We start from the raw sequence: 14,258 nt of genomic DNA on the forward strand, positions 1-14,258 counted from the left end.
TTACTCGCATAAAGCTAAATTCTCACCGTAATAATTTTATGTCTTAATATTCTCTGTTCCCGTTGAAGTTAAGACAAAAGTAGAATTCGTCTACAATACTTCTCAGACGGCATGTTACTTCGAAGAAGTCTACAGCAGTAAGTATTTTATTTTTGAACTCAACGAAATCAGTCAAAACTGGAAGTACAACACTGTCTCGTGTAAATCGACATAAAATTTGGTAGATGTTGTGTCTGGAGGCTGGGAAGTCTTCGATAGTAAATATGTGGTGTCATTCCTCACGCTTTTATGAGATACATCTGGTAATAAAGCAAAGAATAATTCAGAATTTGGTGTTCTCCAAATATACAAATCATTACGAGAGGGGAATGAAGCGATAAGAGATAGAAAAAGAATCCATGGGAACCCCCAGACCTTTGAGTTTAGTGGTTTGACACTTGTCCACGTGTGAAACCTGAGTTTCTCCTGGCGTATAGAATTTTAGAATGTTCAAATAACTTACGGGGGTACAGCCAGGTAATGTCTTCGACGACTGCCGATATTTAGACAGGTGCACACCCTGTCATTTTCAAGGCCCAAACGCAGCGAGGACGCGTTATGCGAGGCAATTTTAAACACACAAACACACACACACACATACACACACACACACACACACACACACACACACACGAAACAAACACACACATACATATTGTACATACTAGAGCCACCACACAAGCGAAGATGTCCGACGTCAGAAGCGATAAAGAATATTAATAACCAACGAATGAGGTAGCAATAACTTTCTTCCTCTGTTTTTGACAAGGGAGAAGGCATAACTTCTGACGTCGGTTTGTGCCTTGCGACAAAGTATGAACCTGTCGAAATATCGGCGGTAGTCGAAGATGTCAACTAGCTGCATTCCCGTTAGTCATTTGAACACTTGTCCACACTTGTCCACTTAGCCACCGAACCACACTACGAGACTCGCTGTCAATAATATTGAAGAGGTATTTAGGATGAAGTATACGATTTTCTTAATATTATCCACGCCGGAAAAAGTGAACATTTAGAATACTCTTGATGAAACTTGCAGATGACCGAACTATTGTGTTCTTTTACGCTATTGTAATAAATATAATTATTTTATTTTTTTCCCTCTAAGAGATGTTTTATCACCGATGCCGCAGCCGTAACTGTTGAAACTTTTTATTTTTCCATTTTTTGTCGATTTCAAAATTATTTGAGAAAATGTCATCTAAAAATAGTGGTCGAGCTATTTGTAAAGATCTGTTCAAAACATAGGGAATTTTAACTAAACCATGTAAGTAGGCTACGTTTCCCAACCAGTCTTACATACCAAAAATAGCATTAATAATTGATAACTACTGCAAAAACAGATTTATCAATGACCATGGAACAAGAGCTAGATTAAACTTTAATTAACAAAGAAAGAAAAAAAAGCATAACACTCAAATCAACATTTTCTACCAGGGAATTGGCCAAGGAGATTAAACAACAAACTTACTTAAAAAGGCAGTTCAAAAGTGCCTGTTAAGCAATACATAGGCCTAGTATACATTAAAGGAATACTTAGATAACATAACGAAGGGGTTGTTGAAAAAATGTAACACATATAAGTAATAATAACGACAATAAAAATATGCCACTTCACATACCATTTTCACATTATATTTCTTTCCTTATATGGAGAAATCCACTTCCAAAACTATTCAGTGTATAATGCTAATACCGCATTGTCATTTTGACCTCAACATCTGACTTTTTTTTATAGAGGGATGCTGATTCAATTTCTCAGGCTAGTCAGTGGCAAGCTGCATAATATGAAATGGAATCCAGACATCGTCGTTATGGTCCTGACATCAGCTGGTAGTGTGTGTAGTGTTGAATTAAGAAACCGTCTTAGTATGGTGTGTGTGGTGTGTGCACTGAATGGGAGTGTTAAAAGATTGAACAGTATACCACTAGCCTTTTCCAGCCATCGTCGTTATGGTTCTGACATCAGCTGGTAGTGTGTGTAGTGTTGAATTAAGAAACCGTCTTAGTATGGTGTGTGTGGTGTGTGCACTGAATGGGAGTGTTAAAAGATTGAACAGTATACCACTAGCCTTTTACATTATTAGATATCTTCTTTGTAAAGCAGTATTGTACACTAGGGATAAAACTAATGAGGTAGCACTGTTTTATACAGACTGGCCTTGTATTCGGGAGTGTAATGGTTCTAATATTCATTCGGTCATTCTTTCGTGGAATCCTAAATTACTTCAGGCTAATGCTGGGATGGTTTCTACTATCAGGCCTAGGCCGACTACCTGTTACATCATTATCGAACTAGACCTGTGCGTATAATGTATGTTATTTTTGTTTTTCTTACATATTAATACCAAAACGTTGCCATTATCCTTGTAAAAGTGATCTATGGATTAATATACTACTACCACTACTATCACTGCTGCTACTATGAAACAATTTGTACGCTTAGGATTCTTCCCAAAGACTAATTTGCTGCTTCACAGGCAGCGTGGAGGTAATTTAAGCTGAGGGAGCGAGGAAATGGTACAGAAAAATGGAGCTGTTGAGTCTCGCACACAATATTTACCAAGTAAGATTACTTTACGCGAGGACTACAGTGCACAGTCGTGTGAAGCTGCGTCATCAAGATGTTTACTAGAGTCAAATATCCTAACGCAAACAGTTTTGTCAGTCGGCGCATATAGTTTTTTGCAGTGGAGAGAAAATTGTATGTTTCTAGCTGGTATCTTTGATAACATCCATCTGAGACGGAATCCAAGTTACTTCACTTGTAGGCGATGTAGGCCTATGGGTAAATACAGAAAACCAACACTATTTTGCAGAAGATGGTCTAATTAATGTTACATGATTCTTGAATACATTAATGTAGTTCTTATGCATCCTAAAGTACCTCCTTGGTATAAACAATAGAGACTGACAGAAGTATAAAAGTGCAGACACTAGTTTAAAGCAGGGAAGCACTCCGTAGAAAGGGAATATAATGATACATGATGAACAATTTTGCACAGGTCAAAAAGTCCACTAACATATTTCTACGGATTATCGTTTATTTTAATTTTATTATGAGCTAGAATCATTTTAGAATTCAAAATATTCACTGCAGCTGACTTTACATATTCAAGTCCGAAACCACTCATTACCAAATATAAAGTATTGATGAAGCAGTAACTTATTTTTAGCATACGTTTCATATTTACATAATACTATTTCACTTTCATTTACGACGTTCCTCTTCTTATTTACGGATTATTTTGCCAGATAATAAGCCCACTGCCTTCCTTTGTTCGCTCCTATTCTGCGACACATTGCTACGAAGACTTTATGACATATAAAAATCATGCCCTCACACCAAGAAAACATGAAAAGATTCTTCTCATATCTGTATTCCATAATATAATTAGAAAAATTTACAACTTAATATGTATGGTATATAAATACATCTGATACCATCGTGACTCACTGTTAAGCAAAGAAATATATTATTATTATTATTAAGCATTACAATCCATGAAGGCTTTTTGCTGCAGAATGGACAATGTTGAACCACTTTGCTCTGTCTTTACAAGTAATTTGCCACTGTCTGTCATGTCCTAGTTTTCTGAGATCGTCTTGAATATTGTCCAAGTATCTCATGCGTGGGCGTCCAAGAGGTCGTCTTCCGGTGGGAATCTCTTCAGTCACTTTCTTGATGGTCCTGTTTGGTGGTGCTCTGATGACATGCCCTATCCATTTCAGTCTTTTGGCTTTAATTTTGGCCACTATATCGGAGTCTTTATATAATTTGTAAATTTCATTGTTATTTAGCAATCTCCATTCATCACTGATCCTATCTCTTATGGGTCCAAATATTTTTCTCAAAATTTTTCGTTCAAATACTCTTAATCTGTTTTCCTCTTTTTTTGTGAGAGTCCAGGTTTCAGATCCATAGGTGAGTACTGGTATAATCAATGATTTGTATACTTGTAGTTTGGTGTTCCTAGATATTAACTTACTTTTGAAAACTGTCAAGAGACTATAGTAGCATTTGTTAGCCTTCTGAATTCGTGATTCTATTTCAATTTTTATGGAGTTGTCAGAGGTTACTATTGTACCAAGGTAATTAAATTCATTTGTCTTTGTGAAAGCTGTGTTATTAATTTGCAGTACATTATTATTTGATGGATAGCGGGATAATATAAAGTACATTGTTTTGTCTGTATTCAGCTGGAGGCCTGTGCCATTTGTGGCTTTAATTAATTGTGCTGTAAGAAGCTTCAAATCATTCTCACTGTCAGATAATAATGCAATGTCATCGGCGTATGCTACAATGTTAATTTTGCTTTCCAGTTGTGCTCCAATTTGTAGTAGCTTTACTTTTTGGATTATTCTATTGATTACTATGTTAAAAAGAACTGGTGAGAGTGAATCCCCTTGTTTGACTCCAGTTTTAACCTCAAAGTCTTCAGAAAGTTTGCCAGCTACTTTTATTTTGTATTTTGAGTTTAAAGTGCAAGCTTTTATTAAATTTATCAATTTGTTAGGGATGCCAATCTGCCTCATGCACTTCCATAAATATTCCCTGTTGATACTGTCAAAAGCTTTTTTAAAATCAATGAAAAGCATATGTACATTTTGATTGAATTCATATTTCTTTTCACCCAACATCCTTAGGACATATATATTGTCAATAGTCGATCTGTTAGGTCTAAATCCACATTGGGCATCATCTAGGGAGTCTTCAACGTAAGGGCTTATCCTTGCTAACAGTATATTTGTCAGAATTTTATATGTTGTGTTTAGTAACGCAATTCCTCTGTAGTTTGAACAATTTGTTGGGTCCCCCTTCTTGTATATAGGGCACACAACTACTTCTTTCCAATCATGTGGGACCTGTTCCTGCTTCCAGATGTTGGTGATGATTTTGTGTAAGCAGTTTACAAAAGGAAATTTACTGAGCTTCCATATATCTGTGTCTATACCATCACTTCCAGGAGCTTTATGTCTCTTCAGCTTCTTGATGCTTTCTTTAATTTCTGCTAAGCTGGGCTCTTCGTCCGATGGGTCAGCAGTAAGATATTCATTGTCATCTTCCTGAGAGACGCTTATAGTTGGAGCATTTAGTAACTCATTAAAATATTCCTTCCATCTGTTAGCAATGTCACTTCTTTCTGTTAGCAAGGAGCCATCTGGGTCTGTTATGAACTGTCCATAATTTTTTATATTCCCACTTTTAAACATATTTATGCTCTTGAAAAATCCTCTGGAGTCTGTGGTACGGTCATTCTCAGCTCTTTTTAATTTGTGATTCATAAAATCCCTTTTCTTTTTCCTAATGAGTTTCCTGGCATGTTTCTGTTTCTCTTCAAAAATAAGTTTGTTTTGTGTTATTGGTTTTTGTAGGAATTTTTCCCTTGCTAATTTTCTATCTTCGATAGCGTTCGAGCACTCGGCATCAAACCAGGGGTTCTTAGTTGTAGTAAAATGTCCCAAAACTGAGGTAGTTGCTCGTGTGATATTTTCTTTCAGAGCGTTCCAGGCTTGATTAGTATCATCATTGTTAATTTTACTTTCCACTTCAGGTTTGTGTGTTTCTAATTCTCTAATGTACTGGTTGAGAATGTTTGGGTTTTTCAGTTTCGTTGTATTAAACCTAGGAACACCATTTAATTTAGACCATTTATGTCTTGAGAGTGAGATCTTGAACTTGGCTTTTACCAGAAAGTGATCCGAATCGCAGTCTGCTCCCCTTTGACTTCTGATATCATGTATGCATTTATGATGTTGTTTTTCGATTAATACATGATCAATTTGATTTTTTGTGATGCCATCTCTTGAGGCCCATGTTTGTTTATGTATATCTTTATGTGCAAAATATGTACTTTTGATCAACATGTTTTTGGAAGTGGCAAAGCTAATAAGTTTTGTTCCGTTTTCATTACTCTGCTGATGTAGACTATGAGGTCCAATTGTAGGTTTATAATGATTTTCATGTCCTAACTTGGCATTGAAATCTCCTAGAATTATTTTAATTGAATTTTTCGAGAATGTATCATATACCTGTTCCAATTTGTTGTAAAATTCTTCTTTAATATTGTCCTCTTTATCCTCTGTTGGAGCATGGCAATTTATAACATTTAAAGTCTTATATTTGCATTGAATCGTAATGTGAGATATCCTTTCATTCACTGCCTCAAATTTCCTAATAAAAGGTAACAATTTGTTGTTTATTATAAATCCTGTCCCTAGTGCATGTATTTGTGTATCATTTCCCCCATACATTATTGTATACTTATTTTTGTTTATACTTCCATTACCCGTCCATCTGATTTCTTGTACTGCAACTAAATCCATTTTATACCTTTCAAGTTCCTGTATGACATTTATCAGTGATCCTGATCTATAGAGACTTAATACATTCCATGTTCCCATATTCATAACCTTTAAATTTTGCAAGTTCGTCATCAAGTTTGGTGGCCCAGCTTTCTTGTCATTCTGATTCGTAGCAATCCATTTTCTCCTACAGGATCCTGTGATAGGGTCGCTGGCCCTAAGCACAACCCCCAACCTGGAGGACCAGGGTCTTGATTTCGGGGATGCCTACCCCTAGAGCAGTTGCTTTCACTTCAGCTAACGAACTTGCTCTGTCCGGCCTGTTGGTCCGCGGGAGGTATTTGATTTCCCTCCTACCACCCATATCTGGGAGGCGTTCCCCGATCCGCCACCTGGGGACGCGCCCTCTAGGAGTTACAGGCTCTCCCGAGGGAAAGAAATATAGCCCAACAAAATTATCATAAATCTCTCCTTGTTTGGAGCTGTCTTCGTTTTTAAGCTTAATCGAAGTAGTAATTATTAGAACGTAAATTCAGAAGCCAGGATATGCAGTTACATTGTATATACAAATATGTTTGCCTATTGCTTTATCTGAGGAGTGGGATAACAGCTCCAAACATGTAGGAACTCATGATAAAGTTTTGCATTGGTTTTTTCGATTCGCGTGTGTCAATTTCATCTCATTTACCATTTATAAATTAAATAGCTATTAAGAACACTGAAATGAAACACTAAATAAATACTTGGCACTATTATTTTTTGCAGTAACTCACAGTGTATAATATGGCAGGGTACATGTCCATATGCTGGATTGGATCTAGAGCAGCTTTCTAGGGTCTTATAGAGTAAATGGATCATAGATCATTGTCCATAATTTCTCACCAAATGGAGCTGTGTGTCTAGTAACCTTTGATTTATTACAGAGTAATTTTACAGGCATCTGTTAGACGTCTAATGTCACATGGACAATAAAAATAAATCTTTCACCTAATAATTACATTCACAGCACAGTAACAGCACTCTTATACGAACAGAAAACCAAAAGTAAAACGAATTTATCACTCAAGTAATGCAAAAACTCTCAGACCAACATGTAACCATTTTTAAAGACATCATTGTCGCCTTCAAATATCAAAATTATTTATTTCTGAAGTTTGCGATTGCAATTAAGCCTTTGGTAATTTGTAAGGGGGACAGGTATGATTATTAATTATATGACAGTTCTTTGATTTTATCTATAATGTAATATTAAAACGTAGTGGAATATGTATAATAAATAATAATAATTATTATTATTATATATGAGCAAACACATAATAGTATTTTTTACTGACCCTGGGAAAGCATTTGTCTCTGTAGACAGAGAGTACTAGATAAAATCGTTAGGGATTTTGACATTTAAAAAATTTAAATACAATATTTAAAGCGAAATTTGTGGTAGAAATGTCTTACTCATTTGAACTGAAAACTGATACTAGACAAGGGGACGGCTTATCACCTATAGTGGAAAGTGTTGTACTTGGAGCATAGTGTACCTAGGAACTCATGATGTTTCCTAATCGGTGTTTCGATCTAGTGACTGACTTTAGAATCATATGAAGGAATGAGCACTAGAATCTGCCATAAGCAATTTCCAGCATCGTCTACGGCTTCTGTTGTTAGAATATGAGGTTGTATTTTGTGCAGCATTTATAAATATTAAGAGTGCTACATATTTAAGTGATGTATACGGTATTAAAACTATCTGGAGTATATTGTTAATTCTTCAGTTACAGGGTTTTATAGTGAGTAAAATTCTATGTATGTTTCAAACTAGTTACATAACATCTTGATCACTAGGCCATACTTCATCGGTCGTGCACTGTGCTCTACATTGAAACAGAAGGAAGTCTTTTACCATGGAACACGCTATATTTACAAATAAATGAGTTCCTTCAATGTCTTAACAATTTCCCCTGTCTTGAAAGTGGAAATTTGTGTTGGTTGGCAACACTTTGTTTTTCAAAATATTTATAACTTGTAACTGGTTTTCGACAGGACTTTTCTTAATTTTAACTTACTGATTATTGATGTGCAGCAGAGTAATAATGCAATACAACGATTATTAAATACAGTGTTCACAAGATTTTCTCGATCGCAACACTTTTAAATTTGAATATAATAGTTTTTCCTTGATACATGACCATCTTGTGGCTTGGAAAGATTTTTCACATTTGCAAAAACCTTACTTTTCTGAACTAACGGTTATAATTTCAGAAAAAGATTGCAGCACACAAAGTAAATGCTATTATTTCAAAATGGAGTAAGAAAATACTTCAAACTTCTATTACAGAGGTAACTAGACGCGAAAGCCTGAAACGTGTTCGAAGGTACAGCTCTCTCTCCTACTGTTTAAATGTGTTCCGGAATAAAAATTGCAAGGATCTGAAATTTGGAAACGAAAATTTCTAAACAATGAACCAATAATTCTGGGAAGAAAATAAACTGGAATTAAGATAAGTTGCTTGGGTTTTGCAGACGATTTTGCAATACTTTCAGAAAATCTGACAGAAGCTGATGCTCAGGTTAGTCTGATGGAAAGAGTACGGAAAAAACTCCTCTCAGAACTTCGCTTAAAAAGAAGCTGGAGAGACTAGAGATACTTAAAAGAGAAATTATTAGAAAAAAGATTATGAGTGCAGTAGGAATTAAAGCAGGTTGGAAAGTGAGAGGAAACGAGGAAATATAACAAAATATACAGCAAATATCAGGAGTAATGGAAAGCGAAGCTTAATTTTCTTTACAAACATGTAACAAATCAGTCAGAACAGGCTAACGAAACAAATGTTCATGTACAGCAGGAAAAAGAAATGAACAATAGCATAGATTACAGAAACAAGAAAAGAACTAGAGAAAAACAATACCAAAGAATCAGAAATATCAGAAATAAACATTTTTGAGAATAAAATACTAAATTTAGAAAGTTTCGAGGCAGAAGAAATAACAAATAATGAACAAAATGGACAGAAGAAAGGAAGACATCATGGGATGAAGATGAAGGAGTACTGGATAAACTGAAAACAACAATGAAAAGAGAGGAATTTAAGTTGTTATTTGAGCCTCGATCCAATAAGAAGATTGACGAGGAGGGACACTTGGAAAAATTCGTGCTTTGGCTCATGACGAAATTTAAAAGTATTAGACAATGTCTAAATTTTTAATTAAAAATGGCTGATGGCCCAAATAACAATCGTGGTCTTCAGAAATAAATTATTTTAACAATCTAAGGCGACAATGATGTCTTTAAAAAAATCATGTGACTGTTAGCCTCACCCAAGAAAAGACAATCATGTACCCATTTATTTCAATACTATTAAATATCTACTCCATTACTGTACAGCAGTTGTTCAAAGCCCCTACCAGCATATTTACGACAGACTGTACAATGAAATATTCTGGAGTTTTAGACACGTTAGATTGACATACGGTTCTAGCGACCGCGACAGTCCCAGAAATGAGGACCATCGGTATGTCGACTGGAATCTGTAACCGAGGTCACTATAACACTCTATCGCAGTGTTGCTCCACCGGGACATAAACGGTTAGTAGAAATGTAGAAATTTTCATCAGTACTTGGCGGTGATGGGAGTGGAGTAAAGTTTCTGATCACTTGAGCGCGCCCAAACGGCCTGGTTAAGTACGTAACAACTTCGCATTGCGTTATCGTGTGCGGGCATGTGTCACTGTTCATGGTGATCAGTACGTCGGATGAGAAAGTTTGTCTTAGCGACGTTTCGGATTTAAAGTCGAACAGGCTATGCGCCAGCACTGTTTCACAGTTCCCCTTCTGTCTTTCACCATCAACAAAACAAATACCGTACAGCACTATACACACACTGAGTAGCCGCCACACAAAGGAGTTATAAATTAAGATTTTTACTGTAAGCGTGTATAACAGGGTCGGCATCCGACATCAAAAGAAGGCTGTCGACATTATATTTTCTAATGGACCTAAACATGGAACAGGGCCACAATGTCCAATGCGTCCGTAGCTCGTGGTCGTGCGGTAGCGTTCTCGCTTCCCACGCCCGGGTTCCCGGGTTCGATTCCCGGCGGGGTCAGGGGTTTTCTCTGCCTCGTTATGACTGGGTGTTGTGTGATGTCCTTAGGTTTGTTAGGTTTAAGTAGTTCTAAGTTCTAGGGGACTGATGACCATAGATGTTAAGTCCCATAGTGCTGAGAGCCATTTGAATGTCCAATGCTTCACATCCGAAATTGATCACAGTGCTGCGGTATCCAGTCTGGTTGAAGCCACGGAAGGCTACACACCTTCCCAGAAACTTGGAGGAAATATTCAACGAATTTGTTGTAGACTTACGCTATCAGTCTCTCTGGAAATGCTGTTGCTAGTGACGAGCCACTGGAGATAATGGATTCATTATATGAAACCACTTGTCGAATATTTCTAAACAACCTTCCGAAATCTGTCGACAGAGAACACATCAACCCAGTTTTGTTACTGATTCATAACATTTCGCCTAGATGCATATACCTACATGGTTAAATCAACTGTGTTTTTTATTTGACGTAAGCAATGAATCTATTTAGGTATTCATGTAGTTAATAATGTCAAGTCCGTAAATCGACTCTCAGGAATATATTAAATTTTTATTTAAATTATCGTCAGTGCCAAATTGCCATAAACAAAGACGTAACCAATTTTTACTTTTTTATTTTCTTACTTCAGAAAAATATGTAAAGCGAAGGAAAATTACATGTAGAAAAAGAGTTTTCATTATTTACGTGAAAATCGAGTCCAGTCAATCGTTGTTACACATTTCCATCTTCAATTACTTTATAAAGTTTTATTATTCACTGACGAAAGTGTTGATATGGCATTTAATACAGAAATAATTTTGTAAATAAAGGAACTAGTGAAATATTATTATATTAGGTACACAAACTATTACAAATTTGGCAGTTTTAGAAGAAGAGGAAAATAGTTTTAAAAGAAGACGAAAAACTGTTTTAAAAGTTCTGAAAATGGAGAAATGGATGAAGTACCAAAAAAATAGTGTCATCATATTTATTTTCAGCGGTTGGACTATATACTTAAATAATTGTAAATAATATTCGTAGAAATAATGGGGTCACAGGAGATATATAACCCTGATTGGTTCAGACTCTTTCATGAGCTTGGGATGACTGTCTTACAAATCACAGATCCTAAAAAATGTCTTACAAAACCTCAGTTGAATTCACTAAAGGTTGAAAATTATCCTTTCCCATAAACATTACAGGTGTTGGAGGTAAAGTCAGAACACTAAACATTATGTGCAAGGGTAGAAAGTTTTTCAGAAATTCATTGTTTATGGGACTGTTTGTTTTCGTTAGTGGAGCAGCAAACTGACTTTACGTGATCTTGTGCCAATAATTTCTTAGTTCGTTCAGAGTGTACGCTACTTGTACTCCACATTATACGCTGAAAGTAAATCAAAAAGTGGCATGTTACACTTCATCTACCTTGTTTACAAGTAAGATTGTTTAAAAAATTGTCTCAGTCCTGCGATACTGAACAAGATAATGATTAACAATGAATATAGCATATGAATTTTATCTGTGTTGTTTCTGAATAAGGCAGCCTCAGAAACATGCCGAAACATTTGTAGATATACTAACATGATCGTGAAAGTGCCTTTCCGTCTAAAAAGCGCTGTTATCTGGTATTTAAACTGAATAAGTGACACAAGTCTTAAAATCTTGCTATAAAAAGAGACTGGTCTCAGTATCATAGCCAGTTCATTAACCTGTATTCTCACTTTAGTCGTCATCTAATATTTACGAAGAATCGTTATGCTAACTCATAACATTCCTACAAATGAGAGAAGATGTATTCAGAGTTTCATAAAGGACTAATCATGAGAATGTTGAGGTCTAGTGATTCAGTCCTCCAAACGGATAGACAGGCAGTATGTTGCAATACCTCTACTAATCATCAGATTGATCTCTACCAACTTAAACTACCAATTGTTCCCAAAACTGGATAGAAAAGGGAAGGACAAAGTAAGGATATGAGGATCGGTCAGTTCAAGTGCAGCTTAAGGATCATCATAGATCCCAATATAACAGTGTCACAGCTGGTTTTAAGTAAGCTGGAGCCATGACAAGTGGCACTGCTGTGAAGACAGCTGACCTTCTACAGTTTTTAGTGCTTGGGGAATATTTTGTATCGTGCGTGAACTTTCTTGACTCACGTTGCCGTGACGTCTGATAAACTATGTTGCAGATTCCATACATGGATGGACAGGGAGTAACTCAGCTATAACAGCTGACTTTTGTTTATCAAATTTGGTTGCTCATACGGCTATGTCCTTTGAAAATTACTGGTTCACATGCAATCGATTTGGGGTTGACTTATAGCTCAATCGCGTTCTAGAGTTCACCAGTAATTTCACTAAGTAGTACAGTGTCAAATGAGGACATGGTCATAAGAACGCAACAGCCATCAACCAAATGGGATCCAGCCAGTGGGTCCAGTAGCGGGGCAAACGGAAGAAGAAAGTGGTATCAGGAAACAGGGACTGCCGGAATTTATCAGTACCTGACGGGTTTTCCATTGTCAAAAAATAAATATCGTGACGCTAGTTCCTCTGTTAGATATGCAAGAATCTCAGATAGATGTAGCTGCAGCTAAGGATTAGAGAGATTACAATGATCGACCAATAGTTTTAGAGAAAGTAGGGAAGATTGGGCAAGGTCCTGGCGTAACAGTCATGCTAGAGAGTTGGGTCAGATGGTGAAGGGACGATTAGAAAACAAGTACCAGATCACAGTGCTCGTTAAGACAAGAGTATGCCTTAACCAAGTGGATCTTCATAAATTCTGCTTCCTGCCGCAAGCATTATCATAACATGATCACCCCCCTAAAAATGAGAGTGATATTTGAAACAGTAGTTCAGAAATTCAAACACCAGTTTTGAAACACTGAGAGGAAAGAAGTACATAACATATCTGGTACAAACTAAAAATATAACATATTCAGTAAAGTAGTCATAGGCTACTTTGAAAACTGTTGCCATAAAAATTGAACAGCGTCAGCAACTAAAATGACAGTGTCAGAATATTACGAAAACTGAAGTATGACTTTACTTATTATCGAGAAACACTGACGATGCCTGGGTTAAATTATACAACAAAGAAAGTTCTAAAATTATTAAGTAAAGCATCAGAATATTAAAATACATCTAATTTTAAGAAAAAGTGTCTTCTGTTCGTAGTATATGAACTATTTCGAACATAGTGGAAAAAGTCAGCAAAACCAGATCAGACAAAGGAAGAAAATAAATAATGAAGTGGGCAAAGATGGTCCCTCTCCACGCCAAAACTAACCTCTGACGTTTCTTTTATGTTATTAGTAGCTAAATAGGTTTGAACACCCTCCTCCCCCCAAGTGGATGGCATACTCTTCCTAAACGATGTTCCAAAACAAATTCGATTCAAAGTAGATACATCCTATAAGTCCCAAAGAGATTTATGAGATTTTCATACCTCCAAAAAATAAATATCATAGTGATTCTAATGAAATAAGTAACAAAGCAATGAAATATTTACCTGCAGAGGTTTTTGCTACACTTAGTCATTTATGTAATGAATATGTTCATAATGGAACTCTTCAGACAGAGGTAAACATGTCACTTTCACGCCACTTCGCGGGAAGGCAAGCAGTAATAGCATAACTGAGTCATACATTATATCAACATTTTCGACGTTTTAGAGAATATAATGTATAACGGAATATGTAAACACTGAGTGCAGTAAAACAGTGTCAGTGACAAACAGTTTCGATCTGAAAAAGGGCTGTCCACTGCACGTGCTATATTCAACTTGGTAAATGATATGTTAGACTCAGTAAAGCAGGAGCTATCACTGTTAAG

The 14,258-nt window shown here is 36.2% G+C and overlaps 1 protein-coding gene across 1 annotated transcript in view; it reads right to left on the bottom strand.

The window, feature by feature from the left end:
- Positions 1-14,258, bottom strand: part of LOC126184371 (uncharacterized) — a 73,916-nt gene that overhangs the window by 1,270 nt on the left and 58,388 nt on the right. The window contains exon 2 of the mRNA XM_049926756.1: positions 4,968-5,665. Within this exon, the coding sequence (XP_049782713.1) occupies positions 4,968-5,665 (698 nt within the window). The remainder of the gene's footprint in view (positions 1-4,967; positions 5,666-14,258) is intronic.

Source organism: Schistocerca cancellata, chromosome 4 (assembly GCF_023864275.1).
Source record: "Schistocerca cancellata isolate TAMUIC-IGC-003103 chromosome 4, iqSchCanc2.1, whole genome shotgun sequence".
NCBI lineage: Eukaryota > Metazoa > Arthropoda > Insecta > Orthoptera > Acrididae > Schistocerca > Schistocerca cancellata.